This window comes from Capricornis sumatraensis, chromosome 7, assembly GCF_032405125.1.
Source record: "Capricornis sumatraensis isolate serow.1 chromosome 7, serow.2, whole genome shotgun sequence".
NCBI classification, from domain to species: domain Eukaryota; kingdom Metazoa; phylum Chordata; class Mammalia; order Artiodactyla; family Bovidae; genus Capricornis; species Capricornis sumatraensis.
Window position 1 is genome coordinate 105,580,625 of NC_091075.1, and position 21,302 is coordinate 105,601,926.

A 21,302-nucleotide genomic window follows, 5' to 3' on the forward strand; every position below is an offset into this window, starting at 1 on the left:
TGGGGCCCGGGAGTTACGACCCTGCGTGACCACCAGGGTGAGGGGCTGAGAGAGGTGTCCTGGGCTTTGTGGTCAGAAGAGGTGGCTCCCAGACCTGATTCTGCTGCTCATCAATGGATGGTCACTCGCCATCACTGAGCTGGGTTCCTCACCAAACAGGCAGTGGTGACCCTGAGGCCACCTTTGGGGGTTCAAAGGCCTTGAGTCACGAGACATCCTGCCTCATCCTAACAGCAGATGTTGCTATTGGTGACACTCTCCAAAAAGTTCCTGGGAGGGTCTCCTCCCTGGGGGCTCAGACGATAAAGCGTCTGCCTGCAATGTGGGAGACCCGAATTAGATCACTGGGTCAGGAAGGTCTCCTGGAGAAAGAAATGGCAACCCATTCCAGTACTCTTGCCTGGAAAATTCCATGGACGGAGGAGCCTTTTGGGATACAGTCCATGGGGTCGCAAAGAGTCGGACACCACTGAGCGACTTCACTTTCCTTCTTTTCTTTCTTTCCTGTCACTTCCCAGGACAGCCCTCCAAGGGGCTCCATGCATGGGGTTGTGTCCGGGCTGGACGAGGCCCTCCTGTTTTGGTCCCCGGCCTGCAGACCACGAACAAGCTCCCCAGAGACCTTGCAGGATCTGACCGTGGACAGGTGAGGCCAGCGGCTTTCTCCACGCCTGGGGTGCTACCTGGGTCCAATCAGCCCTGCTGTGCATGGTGCACAGTGTGACCACCATTCAGCAAGTGGGAGAGGGAGGGGAAGAAGCTCAGGGTTGGAAGAAGATTCTGGAAATAATTGAGAGGGCGATTTGAGCCCCGGGTGAGGAGTGGACAGGAAGGGAGCCCCAGCTGTGTGCATGGGCCCAGCTGCTACATAGCAAACTTCATCTCCTTGAAACCTCCCTACCAGCTGTGGGGCAAGAGCCATGACCCCCTCGTTCTGCAGAGGAGGAGGCTGTGATTTCCCAAGGCCTCCCAACCCTGGAAGGGACTGAGGTCCCGTCTCCATAGCCCACACTCTGCACCATGCCGTTCCCTAAGGGTTGGGAGCCTGGTTCCACCCAGCCCTGGTGTGGTCCTAGAGAGAGGGGCCTTCCTGCATTACTTTCATTTGCTCACCTCCTGCCCTGAGCCCTGCCTGGTGTGCTGTGTCATGTCCAAAGTGGAAAAGAGCTGAGAGCAGTCCCTGGGGTGGGAAGAGCTTTGTAGAAAAGTTCGACCCCAATGGAAGGACAGAGTTAGACAGACTGGAAACCAGGGCAGGGCAGCGGAAGGGCAGGCCAGATGGGAGGGCCCGCCAAGTAAAGGGGGCGAAGCTGGGAGGGGCCATGGGCTGGGGGCGGGGTCATGATCACAGGTGAACCGGGGGCTCCTGGTGAGACCAAACGAAGCTGGGTTTCACCTCCCAGACTGGGTCTATTCTCTGAGTTGGGCCAGTCCTCCTCTCTGGTTAAATGCATTGAATGAAAAGTGAAAGTGTTAGTGACTGACTCTTTGTGACCTCATGGACTGTAGCTCACCAGGCTCCTCTGTCCGTGGAATTCTCCACACAGGAATACTGGAGTGGGTTGCCATTTCCTTCTCCAGGGGATCTTCCCAACCCAGGGACTGAACCCAGGTCTCCTGCAGTGCAGGAGGATTCTTTACTATCTGAGCCACCAAGTAACTATAAAAATACATTCAAAAGTATCTCTGGAACCCCTCCTGTGTGCGCTGGACTGTTCTAGGCCCAGGGTCCCTGCCTTCGGGGGGCAGATGGTCTACACTGTGTGTCCACTAGAGCCTCCCATGACGCTGGCCTGCTTTATGTCCGTGCCATCCAGCAGAGGAGCCGTGAACCACACGTAGCTTCTGGGCACTTGAAACGTGGCTGGCGTGATTGCAGAACTGAGCGTTAACTTTTATTTAATTGGTTTACATTTGAGGAGCCCCATGTGGGCGGTGCAGGGCTAGGGCGGGAGGTCGCGTGGGTTCGACAACACACGCACAAACATCTTACATGATCTGAGTGAGTGGAGGGCGCGATGGAGGGAGGTCAGGTGGGGTCAATGGACAGACAGTGGAGGAAGTGGCCAGGGGGTCCTTTTTGAGGAAGTAGTATTTGAGCTGAGATGTTAGTGAAGCAAGAGAGAGAGAGAGGTATGCGGGGGGATGGACATTCTAGGCAGAGGGGAGAGTGGGTGTAAAGGCCCTGGGGGAGCTCACAGGCCTGCTTGTGCTAGGAAGACCCTTATGGCTGGATGGGGAGATGAGGCCAAAGTGGAGAGGGCCCCTTGGGGAGAGGGGCGCTTCACACTTTCTCTTCTCTTCCCATCCCTAGTTTACTCCAGCGGAGCCCTGCTTGGATGACCAGACTCTCTTTCTCATTCGTGGCTGCCCCCCAGGGTGGTCCATGGACGGCTCACCAGTCCCCGCAGAGCTGACCTGGGTTCCAGGGCAGAAGCTCACAGCCAGGCCTGCCCAGGGATCCTCTCTCCATGTGCAGGCGTCTGGATGCCCTCCCCAGGGCCGGGCTGTGGGCCCAGCTCCCTTGCCGCTGCTACTCCTGGAAGCTCCCCCAGAAACACTGCACACCCAACAGGTGCTGGAGGCCCGGCCCCTGCCCACTCCCTCCGCCGCAGGACACCCCAACTGGGGCCACCACCGGGCAAGAGGCCACACTGCCTTGCTCGGCCAGGAGGCCTCGCACATTTCACATCACCAGATTCCCGGGAGAGAAGCCAAGGATGGAAAAGACTCTGGGAAGTGGGGAGGAGGAGCCCCAGGGTCAGGGTGGAGACTGAAGAGGCAGGAGGTGAGGACTTGGGACAGAAAGCAGGCAGGAAGCAGGGACAGGTGTCAGCCGGGTCAGGAAAGCGGGGAGAGTCTGAGGGTGGCTGGGGTCAGGGCCCCGGAGGGCGCGTGGATGAAGGCCAGGGCTTCTGAACCCCTGGCCGCAGCATCCTGCCTTGGGCACAGGCGGGAGCTTCCACCGCTTGTTCTGCAGGGGGAGACCTCAGTGTCCTTGGAGGGTCCTGAATCCCTGAGCAGGTGGGGACACAAGCAAGGGCATGTCTGGGGCCTGCAAGGAGGAGAAGGAGAAGAAGGAGGAGGAGGAAGGCTTTTATCATCATTAGAAGAGGAAGAGGCCCCCGCAGCCACCTTCTCTGGGTCTCTGGGCACCAGTGGGCCATCTTCAGTGGATGCCCAGCCCCTTACAGAGCAGAGCAGAGCCATCGGGAGAGTTCAGGGCAAGGAGGAAGACCCTGTGTGGTCTAGAAACGCTCTGCTTCCTCCAGAGGTAAGCCCTGGGGACGAAGGACAGGAAGAAGAAGGACAGGAAGAAGAGAGGGAGAAGGAGCTGTCCAGCTTGGGTCGCAGGGATGTCCTGGAGGAGCCTGGCTTGGAGGACAGTGAGGCCGAGGAAATTCTTTCCCTGTTGGAGGAAGAAGGTTCGCCACCATCTCCTGGATCGGGCTTCTGGTCCAAGGAGGCCGGAGCCACCCGTCACCCCTCAGCTCCAAGTAGAGTCCTTGACCAGTCTGCACTCAGAATAGAGGAGTTCGAAAGGGAGATGGAGGCTTGTTTCCAAGGCCTCTCCATCCTGAAGCTTGGGAGTGGGGGGTGTGGACAGAGAGCTTCCTCATTGGCAGGAGAAACCTGGGGCTTTGCTCAGAGATGGTGCAGCTGCCAGGCGGTCGTGCACCCTCCGCAGGCTTTGACACACCTGGGTTTGGATATTTGTTTTGTTGAGAGAACAAACCCCAAGGAGCCTGGTGAAGATGTTAAGCGGGGAGAGACTGAGGCCCTGGGAACCTGCAGCCTTCTTCCAGGACTGATGTTGGATTTGGTTGACCTGAGCCCGGGCCCTCCAGCAGGGCCCTCCGAGCATGGTGGGAACCACCTCTTGCAGCCACCGAGAGCCCTTGAGAGAGCACGGAGCAGGTTTCATCAGCTCATTTCTGTACTGAAGAATGAGAGAAACAACGTTTTAAGTGATAACACCAGGCTTCAGGGGGATCAGAAGAGATGCCACCAAAAACTGTGCGCCCTGGAAAAAGAGAGGGAGAGAAATGTGAAAAAAATATCCGCGCTCGAACAGGATAAAAGCATGCTGTTAGGAGACATCTCTCACTTAAAGAGGGAACTGGACCAGTACGTGCAGGTCATTTCTGAGCTTGAAGACTGCAACGGGAAGAGTTACTGCAAGATTTCTGAGCTCGAAGAGGAAAACGAAAGATTGAAAGGGCACCTGGGGCAAATCCAGAAAGCCATGTCCACGAGCATCCGGAAATCCAAAGGTGTGATGGAGCGTGTCACCCTGGAGAACTGGGAGCTCGGTGCACTGACTTCGGAGCTCGGGGTCAGTTACAAACAGCTGATAAAGGATATCGTCCTGGGAATAGAAGACATGATCCGCACCTTCAGAGGGGAGAATGAACACCTAAGAAGGATCCAAGTCCTGGAAGGGGAGGTTGTGTTGGGGAGCAGCACAGGTGGGGGGCCTTTGGTGAGAGCAGAGGAGCATCTCCAGGGGAAAAGCATGGTGGACCAGGTGAAGACGGTAGAAAGAGGGGTGCAGGTGACTCAGATGTCAGGGCAACTGACTGCCAGAGGCCCCGGGCCGCCCTCAGAGCAGGATATGGGTCTGGCTGAGGGGTGGACGGGACCGTGCTTAGGCCTGGACGATTCCAGATGCGGCGCTGATTCTACTGCTCCGTCACTGGTCTGGGGAGACGCCACAGGATCCAGGGCCCTGCAAGGAAGCACCGACGGGTCAGGAGTGAAAGAAGCGCATTTGGAGAAAGAGGAAAAAACACCAAGCTGTTCTGCGGACCAAGGGCGAGCACCGAGGTCCCCGCGTGGTGGCATCCGGGTAGGTTGACTCTGCGTGGCTGTTGAATCATCTTGCTGACTTTCTGTAGCGCTGACCACATCCTTTACTCCCACGTTCTCCAGCGGCCCTGAGAGGGAGGAACAGTCGCCATCCCCTTTTACCAAAGGAGGAGACGTAGGCACAGAGAGGTTAAGTGACTTGCCTCAAGTCACACAGCTGGGAGGGATGGAGCCCACATTCTACCTGGGGGTTCAGGCTCCAGAGTCTGTATTCTTGCCTACGACAAGAAGATGCGAGTCTGCCTCTGCTCAGGCTGCTCAGATGGGTATCTGGTGGGACATGGAGAGGGTGTTTATCCTTTAAGATGAGAGCTTGTATTTTCAGACCAAAAAGTTTTTCAAACAGCTCAAGTCATTATTCTACTTATCGAGTCTCTATTGGTATATATGTATTTATTTATATTGAGGTATAATTGACACCCAACACTGTGGAAGTTTAAGGTGTGCAGTGTGTTGACTTGATACATTTCTACATTGTAATCTGATTACCATCACAACTTTAGCCAACACCTCTATCACGCTGCACACTGGGGCTTAAAAAGGAGACAGCAGGGGGCTTTAGAATTTAAACAAGGTTCAAACTCACCTCTGCACTGCCTACATCCGTCCATGATTTTTCTGAGTTGTTTTCCTCATCCGTGGACAATACTCTACTTTCAGGCCTCCTAGGATGAAATGCCCATGACCTTGTTCCAGTGGCTGTAAGATATACAGTGTACCCTTTGTATACATTCATATCTGATCTCTCTGCCTCTGTCTTTCTTCTCTTTCTCTCCAATTTTATCAATCACTTCACAGGATCATCTTTTGGTTTTATTGATGTTCTTTATTGTATATGGTTAGTCACTTAGTCATGTCTGACTCTTTGCGACTCCGTGGACCGTAGCCCACCAGGCTCCTCTGTCCATGGGATTCTCCAGGCAAGAATACTGGAGTGGGTTGCCATTTCCTCCTCCAGGGGATCTTCCCAACCCAGGGATCAAACCCAGGTCTCCTGCATTGCAGGGAGATTCTTTACCATCTGAGCCACCAAGGAATGTCTATATTTTATTTCATTGATTTCTTCTAATAACTTCATTGTTTCCTTCCATCTACATTTTTTTGGTTTAGTTGACTGTTCTTTTTCTGGCTTCTTGAGTTGAAAATTTGGATCACTGATTTTCAACTGTTCTACTTTTGTGATTCATGCATTTAAATCTATGCATTTCTTTCTAAGCACTGTTTTAACTACAACCCACACATTTTGATAAGTTGTACTTTTTATGTCTGTTGAGTTCAAAGTAGCTTCTAATTTATCTTGTGATATCTCCCTTGGCCCATGGGTTATTTAGGAGCGTGTTGTTGAATTTCCAAGCATTTGTGTAATTTTTTAGTTATATTTTTGTTACTGATGTCTAGTTTTATTTCATTGTTGTCAGAAACATACTATATATATTATTGAAATCTTTTGAAATTCATTGAGACTGGTTTTATTGACCATATGATGGTTATTTGGGGAAATATTCTGTGTGCCCTTATAAAGAATGAATGTTCTGCTGTTGCTGAGTATTAATTAGGCCAGACTGGTTAATTATGCTAATCAAATCTCCAATAACTTTACTGATGTGTGGCCTATTCGTTTTGTCGTCTACTGAGATGACTTTTAGGATCTCTTCTTTTTGTTATGTTAGTTTTGATTCCTGTTTTTGAAGGTATTTCTCAGCTACGCCCAGATTTAGGTTTATGATGTTTTCCTGGTGAATCAGTTCTTTATAAAGATGATGAAATGTCTCTCATTTCTCACTTTTCTTGCCCTAAAATGGACTTGGTCTGATATTAAAATAACCACAACAGTTTCTATTCGTATGTGTTTCCATGGTATATAACTTTTTTATACCATCCATATTTTTCCATTCAATCTATCAGTATCTTCATATATAAAGCATATTTTTTAGAAGCAGCATATGGCTTTCTTTTAAACTTAGCTCTGAGTAAGTTTGACATCCTCTGCTTTTTAGTTGGAGCGTTTGTTCCATTTTTGTTTCATATACATAATGGTGTAATTGGCTTTCTTTTTGCCCTGTTGGTATTTCTGTTTGTCTGATCTGTCGTTTTCTTTTATCCCTGCTTTCTTCCCTTTGTTTTTGGTAAACTGTTTTCTGTTATGCCATTTGCTTCTCCACTGGCTTGCTTTTTCATGCATTTCAGTGTCATTCTTTTAGTGGTTACCCTGAATATTTCAAAATGTATCTATTAATCATTAAAATTTACTTTAGTACTTCTACCATGTCTCAAATAATGCAAAAATCTTTTAATAGTTTAACTCCATTTATTCCTTTTTATCCTTTCCATTGTTTATTTTTGTCAGCTATGTTGCTTCTGTGTATAACATCCCTTATAAAGCACCATTAAGATAGTTTTAAACACTCACTAATTTTTTTTTTTTATTTACTCGTATCTTTCTACGTTCTTGTACTATCCATTCTTTCTTCTACTTCTGTGGATGTCTTTTACATTCACCTGAAGAGCTTTTTTATTTCTTGTAGTTTAGGGTCTGCTGGTGATGAATTCTCTCAAATTTCTTTTTAGGAGAACAGTTTTTCAATTCCACTTTTAACAGATTTCTTCCCCTTGATTCAGAATTTCAGGTAGGCAGATAGCTTCCTTCTTTTGACACTTTAAAAACCTCATTTCATTGTCTTCTAGTTCTCACAATTTCTATTCAGAAATTGAATAATTTGCCTTTTTTCCCTTGACAGAAATGTGTCATTTTACCACAGACTATTTTTAAAGATTTGCCTTTTATCTTTGGGTTTTGGCAGTCAGACTATGATGTGTCTACACGAGGTTTTATTTATGTTTATCCTCCTCTGGTTTTTCTGCACCTCTTGAAACTGTGGAGTCATGTCTTTAATCAGATTTGCAAAATTCTTGGCCATTAGTTCTTTAAATATTTTGTTCTTTTCAATTTTTCTCTTCCCTCCTAGAAACCCAGACTTTTTTTTTTTTTACTTTATCCCCACATCTTTTGAAACTCTTCTGTATTTTTTTCTCTCTTTGTGCATCAGTTTGAGTTTTCTATTGACCTGTCTTCCCGCTCACTAAAAGTTTTGCCATGTCCTGTTTTCTAATAAATCCATCTAATTAGTTTTTAATTTCATTTATTGTATTTTGCAATCAAATATTCATTTTACCCTTTCAAAAGAGATTCTGATTCTCTGTTGAAATACTCCATACTGTCATTCATTTGCTCCATCTTTTCCTGTGTTTTAAAGAAATATAATCATAATTATTTTGAAGTTCTTATCTGCTAACCCCAGTATGTAGATCACTCTGAGTCTGTTTCTATTGACTATTTTGTTTCTTAGTTAAATCCCGCTTTTCTGCTTCTTCATGTGTCTAGTAATTTTTTTTTTAATGTTGGACACCGTGCAGAACATGCTGTAGGGATTCCTGTTTATTAGCTTCCTCTAGAGCAGGCTGAGTGAGTTTTGTCCTAGTAGGGAGCCGAATGACCAGCAGACCATATTATTCCCTTGCATGTCTATTTCAGTTTCCCCCTCAGTACCAGGGCTTGATTTTACTCCTAAAGTATGGCCCTTGCTTCTAGGGCATGGCCTTTCAGTGGCATCAGGCGAGTTCTCAGAGCATTGACTAAAGATTCTCCACTTTTGCTTGGCCATCTTTGTAGCAGGGCATGACCTCCAAAATCTCTTCAGCAACTGACCTCCCAGCTTCTATTCTCTGCTAGGCTTCCATTGCTGTTCAGTCACTCAGTTGTGTCTGACTCTTTGCAACCCCAGGGACTGTAGCACACCAGGCCTCCCTGTCCTTCACCATCTCAGAGTCTTGCACTATGCTGTGCCGCTTATGATTCAACCAAGTACCCAAGGATATTTCTAAGACAGCGTCTGGATTTTTTCTCTGCAGTTCACTTCTCTCTACTACTTTGTCCCACACATCCCAGCTGTCATAGCATCCCTGACCCCAGTCTCTGGTTTCACTTAACAGGACCGCAGTGTTCAGCTTGGCATCTATCTATTTCCCTAAGCCATGGTTTGCAAAATGTTCCAGGGAGAATGTGGAGCTCATCTTGTTGGGCTTCCTTTTTTCTCAAGGATGGTAGCCCTGCACTGGGCGCCATTCGTGCCTGCAGAGAACTGTTTCTATGTAGTTTCCTCATATCTTATAGTTGTCAAATCCCAGCTAGTCAGACCAGTTGGGGACTGGAACTCAGAGGAGGTGAATTTCAAGCTGAGAGTTTCAAGGTTTGAAAGGAGAAGCAGATGAAGAACATTCCAGGCAGAGGGAGAAGCAAGTGGCCAGGCCCTGAGGCTATTGGAAAAGCAGAAAGTTGCCAGCGTGGCTGTGTCACACTGGGCACATGTGAGGTATAACTTGAGGTGTAGATGGGAAAGCTGTCATGAGAAAGACCACAGAAGGCCTTGTAGGCTCTAATTATGATCACTTCTAAATGCAGTGGGAAACTATTGGAGGGTTTTCATCAGAACAACATGATTACATTTCTATGTTAAAAAGAACACTGTTTGCTCTAAAGGCACAGGGAAGACACAAGGAGAACAGTTAAGAGGAATTTGCCGAGAGATGATGCTAGCATAGAGGAATTTGAAATTTTTTTAAAAACATAGAGGATTCCAGACAAAAACCAGAGTTGGAATCAGTGGAATTGGTAGTGGACAGAAGGCAGAGGGGGAGGAAAGCTTTCTTCCTACATCCCAAGTCACAAACCTGATCGTGTTTTTATTTCTTTAAAATAAAAACCCTTAAAGCTTTCTGTGTCTTCCTGTCGCACTTGGTACGAAGTCCAGCTTCCTTTTGGTGAGTTATAATCTGGCCCCTTGGAAACATGAGCTGTTGCTAGGTAGGTCCCCAATCTCTACACTTCTGGATCCTAGATTTGCTCCTCCCACATCCCAGCTTTCTCCTGGGAACTGCTACTCACCCTCCAGGTCTCCTTTCAGGGCTTGCATGCCGGCTAAGTCACTTCAGTCATGCCTGACTCTTTGTGACCCCGTGGACTACAGCCCACCAGGCTCTTCCATCCAGGGGATTCTCCCGGCAAGAATGCTGGAGTGGGTTGCCATTTCATTCTCCAGGGGATCTTCCCTACTCAGGGATCAAACTCAAATCTCTTATACTTCCTGCATTGGCAGGTGGGTCCTTTACCACTAGTACCAACTGGGAAGCCCTCACTTTAGGGCATCTCCTCCCAACCCTCCAGGATGGATTCTGTGCAGAGATGGCTCACGCACATCGCTCCCATGATGCCATTTTTGTAGCTTGCAGTTGGCCATGATGGTGTTTACACTACAAAAGTCAGCAAATGCTGCACATCTGTGTGTCTTACCTCCCTGGAGAGTGGAGAGAGCCTCCGAAAGTGGGCCTGCCCCAGGCTCTGGCCATCTCTTCCAGTAACAGGGGTCACTGTCTGGGGCAGTCCCACATGGCAGGCCAGGCTGACCTCCACCCCACACACTTTAGAATGTCCTGTGGACGCTTTCCCAGGATGCTGGGGATGAAACCCAAGTCACTGCAGAGCAGGGAGGCAGCAAAGACACAAAACTTCCCAGAAAGGCCAAGTTGTTTTGCAAGTCTTAGATTTTACAGAGCCATTCGGAGCACCCATCTGTTCTTGAGGGGGCCCAGTCTGTGAATCTCAGGCCCACGCTTTATGGATTTCTATTAATTAAAAAAAAAACACACACATTCTGCTATCGTATTCCTGGCTTACAAGCCACCAAGTCACACTTTGTCGTCTCTACGTCTCTGCCATCTTCTCTCTCCTCTCCTCTTGCCAGCTCACACTCAGGTCAGGAACACGTGGAAGAGATGTATTGTGGACTTTCAGTTCCCAGGGAGGCTGCTTCCAATGAAAGCAGACAGCTGGGACCATGAGCAAGGTTGTGTGAGACGTCTCAGGTTTCTGGGGCCCCTGACTCATTGCAGTTGGAGCTTTCATTATTAGCAGGACTGCTCCCTCCCAAGGCCACCTTAGTAGCATGAATCAAGAGCTTAATGATGCTCAGGCCCTTGATACAGAAAGTCACCCTCTGATGACCTTAGGGGAAGAATGAGAGCTGTGTCAGATAAGGCTTTCTGTCACAGCGCCAATTACAGCAGCAAAATATTAGAATAATCTGAGTATTCGGCATACCACAGGATGCCGTATAGAAACTAACAACAGGGTCTCAGACATTATTTAATGATATGGGAAAATGCCCATGACATGATATTAAGGGAGAAAAGCAGGATACAAAAGATATATGTGGCATATAAATGTTATATAGAAAAAATATGTGGCTACATATGTGTGTGTGTGTGTGTGCACGCTCAGTTGCTTCAGTCATATCTGACTCTGAGTCCCTGTGGACTGCAGCCCTCCAGGCCCCTCTGTCCATGGGGTTCTCCAGGCAAGAATCCTCGAGTGGGCTGCCATGCCTTCCTCCAGGGGATCTTCCCGACCCAGGGATCGAACCTGTGCCTCTTGTGTTTCCTGTGTTGAAGGCAGAACAGATTCTCTACCCACTGAGCCATCAGGGAAGCCCTCTGTGTACGTGTGTGTGTATACACATATATACACACATATAAGCCTGCCTATGTGTATGTATTTATATAAATTATTACAAAATAAAAATTTAGAGTCCAGAACCATTGGGGGCAGTAGCATCACCACTATTTGACCACATATCTCAAGGTGAAAAATCAGCCTCTCCCTTCTCACTTTCTGCACTCCCAGAAATTCCTTACTTGATGTTCATATGAAACCTGCTCAGGTTTGACCCAAGAAGAGTCAGAGGATGTTTTGTACTGATTTAAGAAAAGTACTTAAGGAAAATGCAACATCTTCTCTTTCTTAGGAATATATGAAACTTTAGTGTAATAAGCATCTCATAATTGGACGTGAACACTAAATTTCAGTCATCATACTGTGTTTCAGTACAATGGTGATGGGCGTCTATTAAAACAAACTCCGGGATGCCGTGCCATGTGCGTATTTTTCATATGCCAAAATGAGCTTAAGAAATAACACTCTAGAATGTTATTTTGTGATTCCCTGGACCTTCCCCAACTCCCCTACTCAAGAAACTCAGCAAGGCTGCTCACACGTATGTGTACATGGGTTCAGTTCAGTCACTCAGTCGTGTCTGACTCTTTGCGACCCCATGGACTGCAGCACGCCAGGCTCCCCTGTCCATCACCAACTCCCGGAGCTTGCTCAGACTCATGTCCATTGAGTCGGTGACGAAGGACTGGAAATATAAGAAAATAAATGGGTGGGAATGATGTTTATGCTGACTAATAGTGTTTGGGGTGATTTCTATTACTTTGTTTTATAAAATCTGTGGACTATGAGAAACATACAAGCAGGAACACAAGAAGGAAAACAGGTACTGTCTGTCACAAGGCACATTACTTGGAAGATAACCTAAGAATTGCATTCGACTCCTATTCCTCAGCTCCAGGACCAGGAGGCCTCAGCCTCCGAGGAGGACCTCAGACTGTGCGTCAGACGACTCCATCACCAAGTACTGACCCTGCAGTACCAGCTCCAAGGCCAGGGGTCTGCGCACCGCGAGCTGCAGGCCTCTCGCGAGGAAGCGGAGCATCTCAAAGGCAAGGTAGGCCGGGCCCACACTTCCTTTCCAGCCTGTAAACTAACGTTCCCTCACTCCGGCAAGACTAGAAAGTAGACGAATTAAGAGCTCACTGGACATTTCTAGCAGTTTGCAAGCATTTATTAGATTTTGAAAGTACAGAGCAGTGTAGGAAAGAAAAACAAGGCTTGTAATTCCTCCATCTGGGTAACCTCTACTGGATCTAAAAATAAGAAATGTGTGTGTACATAAGTCACTTCAGTCGTGTCCGATTCTTTGTGACCCCATGGACCAGGCTCCTCTGTCCATGGGATTCTCCAGGCAAGAAGCCTGGAGTGGGATGCCAGCTCTCCTCCAGGAATACATGTATATGGCTTTTTAAAAAGTCAAATGGTATACACGTGTTCCCCATCCTGTGGCGGATTCATGTTGATGTATGGCAAAACCAATACAATATTGTAAAGTAATTAACCTCCAATTAAAAAAAAAACTCAACATTCAAAAAACAAAACAAAAAAGTCAAATGGTACATAAATAGAAGTCTTTTCTCTGTAGGAGGGAAGTGGGTGTGACTACAAAGGAGCAACAAGAGCAGTCGTTAGAGCGGTTTGGTGTTGTGTCTGCGGGGGTGGAGACACAAGCTTGGGTAGGTGGTAAAATTGTTCATAACTTGGGACACACACACACACTTACAGTCACACACACACACATATAGTCATGCACACACGCTAGAGAGATCCAAGTAAGAATGGTGCCTTGGGATTAGCAGAGGCAAACCATTATATATAGAATGGACAAACAGCAAGGTCCTACAGTATAGCGTGTATGTTGCTCAGTCGCCCAGTCTTGTCTGACTTTTTGCAACCTCATGGACCGTAGTACACCAGGCTCTTCTGTCCTTGGAATTTTCCAGGCAAGAATGCTGGAGTGGGTTGCCATTTTCTCCTCCTCCAGGGGATCTTCCTGGCCCAGGGATCAAACCTGTGTCTCCTGCATTGCAGGTGGATTCTTTACCACCGGGCCACTTGGGAAGCCCTGTACTGTACAAGGAACTACTCTCAATATCCTGTGATAAATCATGATGGAAAAGAATATGAAAAAGAACATAATATACGTATAACCGGAGAAGGCAACGGCACCCCACTCCAGTACTCTTGCCTGGAAAATCCCGTGGATGGAGGAGCCTGGTGGGCTGCAGTCCATGGGGTCGCGAAGAGTTGGGCATGACTGAGCGACTTCACTTTCACTTCTCACTTTCATGCGTTGGAGAAGGAAATGGCAACCCGCTCCAGTGTTCTTGCCTGGAGAATCTCAGGGACAGGGGAGCCTGGTGGGCTGCCATCTACGGGGTCTCACAGAATCAGACATGACTGAAGCGACTTAGCAGCAGCAGCAGCATAGGTGTAACAGTCACTTTGCTGTACAACAGAAACCCAAAATTGTAAATCAACTATACTTCAATAAAATAAATTTTAAAAAAGAATGGTACATTGTATCCACATCAATACCTGCTTGTAATATACTATAGTTTTACAGAAAACTTTCCTCCCCGTTAGAGGAAAGCAGGCAAAATATGCAAGAGATCTCTCTGTATTTTTTTTTAATTGTACATAACAGAGGCCAACACAATATTGTAAAGCAATTATCCTCCATTAAGAAAAATAAAAAAGGAAAAAAACTGTAATAAACCTAAAATTATCTCAATATTTTAAAAAGGCAGAACAATATGGTCCTTTCTCCCCCTCAACCCCAACCTCTCTGACTTCTATTTTTTCAATCCTATGTACCCACATTTCAGTACTTATTTGTGTGCCTCAGTTCAGTTCAGTTCATTTTAGTTGCTCAGTCATGTCTGACTCTTTGCGACCCCATGGACTGTAGCACACTAGGCCACCCTGTCTGTCACCAACTCCCAAAGCCTACTCAAACTCATGTCCATCGAGTCAATGATGCCATCCAACCATCCCATCCTCTGTCATCCCCTTCTCCTCCCACCTTCAATCTTTCCTAGCATCAGGATGTTTTCCAGTGAGTCAGCTCTTCCCATGAGGTGGCCAAAATATTGGAGTTTCAGCTTCGGCATCAGCCTGTCCAGTGAATATTCAGGACTGATTTCCTTTAGGATGGACTGGTTGGATCTTCTTGCAATCCAAGGGACTCTCAAGAATCTTCTCCAACACCACAGTTCAAAAGCATCAATTCTTCGGCACTCAGCTTTTCTTTATAGTCCAACTCTCGCTTCCATACATGACCACTGGAAAAGCCATAGCTTTGACTAGACGGACCTTTGTTGGCAAAGTAATATCTCTGCTTTTTAATATGCTGTCTAGGTTGGTCATAACTTTTCTTCCAAGGAGCTAGCGTCTTTTAATTTCATGGCTGCAGTCACCATCTGCAGTGATTTTGGAGCCCAAAATAATAAAGTCTGTCACTGTTTCCACTGTTTCCCCATCTATTTGCCATGAAGTGATGGGACCAGATGCCATGATCTTAGTTTTCTGAATGTTGAGTTTTAATCCAACTTTTTCACTCTCCTCTTTCACTTTCATCAAGAGGCTCTTTAGTTCTTTGCTTTCTGCCATAAGGGTGGTGTCATCTGCATCAGTTCAGTTCAGTCTCTCAGTCATGTCTGACTCTTTGTGACCCCATGAATCACAGCATGCCAGGCCTCCCCGTCCATCACCAACTCCCGGAGTTCACTCAGATTCACGTCCATCAAGTCCGTGATGCTATCCAGCCATCTCATCCTCTGTCCTCCCCTTCTCCTCCTGCCCTCAATCCCTCCCAGCATCAGAGTCTTTTCCAATGAGTCAACTCTTCGCATGAGGTGGCCAAAGTTCTGGAGTTTCAGCTTTACCATCATTCCTTCCAAAGAACACCCAGGGCTGATCTCCTTCAGAATGGACTGGTTGGATCTCCTTGCAGTCCAAGGGACTCTCAAGAGTCTTCTCCAACACCACAGTTCAAAAGCATCAATTCTTCTGCGCTCAGCCTTCTTCACAGTCCAACTCTCACATCCATACATGACTACTGGAAAAACCATAGCCTTGACTAGACGGACCTTAGTCAGCAAAGTAATGTCTCTGCTTTTGAATATGCTATCTAGGTTGATCATACCTTTCCTTCCAAGGAGTAAGCGTCTTTTAATTTCATGGCTGCAGTCACCATCTGCAGTGATTTGGGACCCCCCCCAAAAAGAGTCTGCCACTGCTTCCACTGTTTGCCCATCTATTTGCCATGAAGTGATGGGACCAGATGCCATGATCTTCGTTTTCTGAATGTTGAGCTTTAAGCCAACTTTTTCACTCTCCTCTTCACTTTCATCAAGAGGCTTTTTAGTTCCTCTTCACTTTCTGCCTTAAGGGTGGTGTTATCTGCATATCTGAGGTTATTGATATATCTCCCGGCAGTCTTGATTCCAGCTTGTGCTTCCTCCAGCCCAGCATTTCTCATGATGTACTCTGCATATAAGTTAAATAAGGGTGACAATATACAGCTTGACGTACTCCTTTCCCAATTTGGAACCAGTCTGTTGTTCCATGTCCAGTTCTAACTGTTGCTTCCTGACCTGCATATCGATTTCTCAGGAGGCAGGTCTGGTAGTCTTGTATTCCCATCTCTTGAAGAATTTTCCACAGTTTGTTGTGATCCACACAGTCAAAGGCTTTGGCATAATCAATAAAACAGAAGTAGATGTTTTTGTGGAACTTTCTTGCTTTTTGGATGATCCAGTGGATGTTGGCAATTTGATCTCTGGTTCCTCAGCCTTTTCTAAATCCAGCTTGAACATATGGAATTTCACAGTTCACGAACTGTTGAAGCCTGGCTTGGAGAATTTTGAGCTTTACTTTGCTAGTGTGTGAGATGAGTGCAATTGTGTGGTAATTTGAACATTCTTTGGCATTGCCTTTCTTTGGGATGGAATGAAAACTGACCTTTTCCAGTCCTGTGGCTACTGCTGAGTTTTCATGTACTGAAATCATACCATACAGAAATATTCTGTATCTTGATATTATCATTTAATAAAAAATTTTGGTGATATTTTCAAATCAATACATGCAAATTGAACTACAGTATTTTAAACTCTTGCATATCATTTTTCCAGAGGCCAAACCATAACCTCCTTAATGGAATCTTTGTTTAAGGAAATCTAAATTGTTTCTGTTACTTTGTTCTACAAGCATTTTTATACATCTATCTTAGAGTATGTTTCTGCAACATATGCAAAAGCTAAAATCTTAGTGAAAGAATTACTGTGTCAAAGGCTATATTGACTTTGATCGATAATGGCAAATAGCCCTCCAAAATGGTTATGTCATTTATACTCTCACCAGGAATGAGTGCAATTGTTTGCCCACAACTGGTCACCCTGAATCATATCACACTTTATATATTTTTTTTACAAACTGATGAATGAAAATATACTATCAACATTTTGATGTGATTTCTGACTCCTTTTAATGCATTCTTTGTATAATCGAATACACTATACATGGAGTTTTATGTCCTCTATCCATATTGCTTCATAGCCTTTTTGTCCTTTATTTTTTGGACTGTGCAGTAATCTATAGGGTGTTTGTGATTTCTGTGCCCCTACTGTTGGATCTATAGTTATTTCCATTAATTTATATATCACTTTTAGGGGACCCAGGTTCCTTCCCTGATCAGGGAACTAAGATCCTTCAAACGGGTGTAATGTTTAAAGAAAACGAAGTAGGGGGTCAGGGGGAGTTTCTTACATATTCAAGTATGTTTATGAGGAAAAGGGGGCTTCCCAGGTGGCACTAATGGTAAAGAACCTGCCTGCCAGTGTGGGAGACCTAAGAGACATGGGTTCAATCCCTGGGTTGGGAAGATTCCCTGGAAAGGGGCATGGCAACTCACTCCAGTATTCTTGACTGGAGAATCTGTTGGACAGAGGAGCCTGGTGGGTTAAGGTCCATTGGGTTGCAGAGAGTTGGACACAACTGAAGCAACTTAGCACATATATCATTTTTTTTTTTTTACAGTAGTTCAGAGAAGTGGGATTACTGGTTCAAAGAGAAGAAATAGTGCTCATCCTAAATATATATTGCAAATTTGCTTTCCATAAAATGCTGGCACCCACTTCCACAGTCAAAGCCATTCATGGGGGGATATTTTTGATTGTGCCCTCGACCAATGTGGGAGGTAAGCTGACGTTTTTGTCCTGTCTGTCACTGATGTGTGAAAAATGTAGCTCCAATTGTACAAGTTAGAACTTTTTTTTTTTTTTACCATATCCAATATGTGTTTAAGTCTTTTTTTTTTTTCAATTACTTTCATTCTTTTTTGTCTCTCTCTGCTTCAGTTTGGATATTTCTTTATTATCCATCTTTCAGTTATATAATACTCTTTGCTGCTGCTGCTGCTGCTGCTGCTGCTGCTAAGTCACTTCAGTTGTGTCCGACTCTGTGCGACCCCATAGACAGCAGCCCACCAGGCTCCCCCGTCCCTGGGATTCTCCAGGCAAGAACACTGGAGTGGGTTGCCATTTCCTTCTCCAATGCATGAAAGTGAAAAGTGAAAGTGAAGTCACTCAGTCGTGTCCGACTCTTCGTGACCCCATGGACTGCAGCCTACCAGGCTCCTCCATCCATGGGATTTTCCAGGCAAGAGTATTGGAGTGGGGTGCCATTGCCTTCTCCGATAATACTCTTTAGGTGATCAAATTTGCTGTTAAACTCATTATTTTAGTTCTTCATTTCAGGCATGGTATTTTGGAGTCTTCGAATTTCTGTTTGGTTACTTTTGGATAGCTTCCAGTTCTCTGATGAAAGTCTTGTAATATAATTATTAAGTGTTTTAATCACAGTTACTGTCAGATCTGTCTCTGATAGCTTCATTTTACATTCCCACTAGTGATGGATGAAGGTCCCAACTTCACATTCTCACCAACATTTGCTTCTGTCTGTCTTTTAGTTGCTAATCGTCCTAGTGGGTGTGAGGTGCTATGTCATTGTGGTTTTGACTTGCATTTCCTTAATGGCTAATAACCTTGAGCATCTTTTCATGTATTTATGTGCAATTCATGTGTCTTCTTTGGAGAAATGTCCATTCAGATCCTCCCTCCCTCAATTTTGTAATTGGATAGTTTCTTTTTTGTTGTTGAGTTGTGAGAGTTTTTATATATTATAGATACAGGTTTCTTATTAACTATAGGATGGGCGTTTTCTCCCATTTTGTTGTCTTTTTACTTCTCATTTGTTTTTTAATTGCAAATGACCCAGTATACACGTTAGTCGCTCAGTTGCGTCTGACTGTTTGCGACCCCCATGGACTGTAGCCCACTAGGCTGCTCTATCCATGAAATTCTTCAGGCTAGAATACTGGAATGGGTTGCCATTCCCTTCTCCATGGGAAGAGAAGGGAATGGCTCACAGCAATATATTCATGCTATTTCTTACACTGAAGTAGAGAGAAGATTTCATCCAAGCCTGCAAATATTATGGTGTGCATTTTGAATAGAAGACAGTCTGCTTGGAGTTGGCATTTTAATCTTTAGATATATTCAGAGAAGTGTGCTAAAATAGATATATGGAAATGTTCATTAAAGTCTTATTTTTAAAGCAAAGAAATAGAAACAATATAAATGTTCATAAACAAAGAATTGGTTAAATAATTTTGTTCCAATCTCATGATTAAATAATATGCAAGATTTTTAAAAATATGATTGGTTTGTATGTATTAAGGTAGAATAGACACCCCTGATTTTATATTAAATGACAACAGCAAGCTGTAAGAACAAGATGTAAAGCATTTTGTATGATATAGTTTCATCTGTGTGTATACACACATATGGCTTCTGATTATGGGTATGCAGGATTGAAAATAGTATTAGAGGTCAGAAGAGCTTGGGGGAGAGGAAAGAGGACTTTTATCCACCTAGCTTTCTTGTAGTGATTACAGAGAAAATCAGAGAGTGTGTGAGAAGGATTCCCGGAACACCCATCTTATTGTAGCTTATGATTTTGTAGGTCAGGAATTTCAGGCAGGACTTGGCTGCACAATTCTACTCTGCCGAGCATCAGTGAGGATCACTCAGTGGTATTCAGCTGGGCACTGGGCTAGGCTGGATGACCCAAGGTGGTTTCATACATGTGCCTGCCTCAGAGAATAATAATGGTTTATATTCATTGAATGTTGGCCAGATAACAGTCCTTGTTCTAAGCGCTTTACAGGAATCGATTCGTAGAATCCTCATCCAATCTTCCCCATTAGGTGGACAGTAATATTACCCCTGGGCTTCCCAGGTGGCACAGTAGTAGAAAATCCACCTGTCACACAGAAGACACTGGTTTGATCCCTCAGTCAGGAATATGCCCTAAGGAAGGAAATGGCAACCCACTCCAGTATTCTTGCCTGGGGAATCCCATGGACAAGAGGAGCCTAGCAAGCTAGTGTCCATGGGGTCGCAAAGAGTGCAACACGACTTAGTGACTAAACAACAACAACATTGCCCCTACTTTACAGATGAGAAAACTGAGGCACAGAAAGACTTGACTTTCGCAAAGTCACAGGACTCAGGACATCTGTCTAGGAAACCTATAGGTTTGACATTGCACCAAAAAACTCTGGCAGCCTCTGCATGGGGAATGGGGAAATCCTTCTTTCTGTTTGCGTGCTTGCATGCTCAGCCGTGTCAGACTCTTCAACCCCATGAACTGTAGCATGCCAGGCTCCTCTGTCCGTGGGATTTTCCAGGCAAGAATAACAGATAGGTTGTCATTTCCTCCCCCAGGGGATCTTCCTGACCTAGTGATAGAACCCGTGTCTCCTGCAGCTCCTGCATTGACAGGCCATTTCTTTACCACTGAGCTACCTAGGAAGCCCTGCTTCCTGAAGGAAGAGGCAATAGAATGGTTTCGGCACCTGCGGTGTGGCAGAGCTCATACTCTGGTGCTCAGAGAATCCTTCCTCCTCTGTTCTGGTCGAGCAGCTGATGGGAAAGGCCTGTGTTCTCACCACCAACTACTGGGGGAAAAGAGATGAGAGCCAAGCTCTCTGAGCACAGCTTGCCTGTACACGCAGCAAGCTGTGGAACCCACCACTCAGTGTTATCAAAAATCTTGGTTCTCTTTCAGCTTGATGAACTTCAGAAAAAGCACCATGAAGTGAATTTGGCTGTGACGCCTTTGAAGGTAATACATGTGTGAAATCAGCATGAAATGCCTCTTTCAAAACAGAAAAAGAGAGCCTAGTACTGGATTGGCCAAAAAGTTTGTTCGGATTTTCCTGTAAAATGTTATGGAACAATCCAAGCGAACTTTTTGGCCAACCCGATATTTTTCCCATTAGGAACTAGTGCATGTCTGTTGTATAAAAACACTGGAAAGAAGAAGAAAGAGAAACACAGCACCCCAGGTTCCCTTCTGAATCTAGCATCTTCATGTATTTTATTTTAGTGTATTTTACATGTGTCTGAGACCCTACTCTACCTGCGTAGGTATGTCTGTGCCACGTGGGTCTTTACCAGCCTTTGAAGCTGCCGTTCTTGCCAGATCTAAAGCAGGAGACTGCAGTTCATAAAGCCTCCAGACCCTGCGGGTGTTCAAATCCCTCTGTCCAGTCTCCTTGCCTCTCTCGCTCCCTGCCTGTCTCTTTTGCATTTTCCCACATAGGCACCATGCTGCACTTTTTTTTCCTTAGAAAAGTTTTCTCTGCACATCTAGACATTTCTTGAGGACACATTCCCAGATAAGGCATTATGGATTCATAGGGTTCAATATGCTAGTTGAAGATGTAGTTTGGGTGAGATGACATGTGCAGGCTCACACATGGCACTTGGACTTGGGCAGTGCCAAGTGCCTGGAGGGACTG

General features: G+C 45.7%; 1 protein-coding gene across 1 annotated transcript in view; it reads left to right on the top strand.

Annotated features, from left to right (window-relative positions):
• C7H4orf50 (chromosome 7 C4orf50 homolog) overlaps nt 1-21,302 on the top strand; it is a 62,139-nt gene that overhangs the window by 24,414 nt on the left and 16,423 nt on the right. Inside the window, 4 exon segments of the mRNA XM_068974982.1 lie at nt 519-646; nt 2,315-4,849; nt 12,327-12,488; nt 20,567-20,623. Of these exon segments, the coding sequence (XP_068831083.1) occupies nt 519-646; nt 2,315-4,849; nt 12,327-12,488; nt 20,567-20,623 (2,882 nt within the window).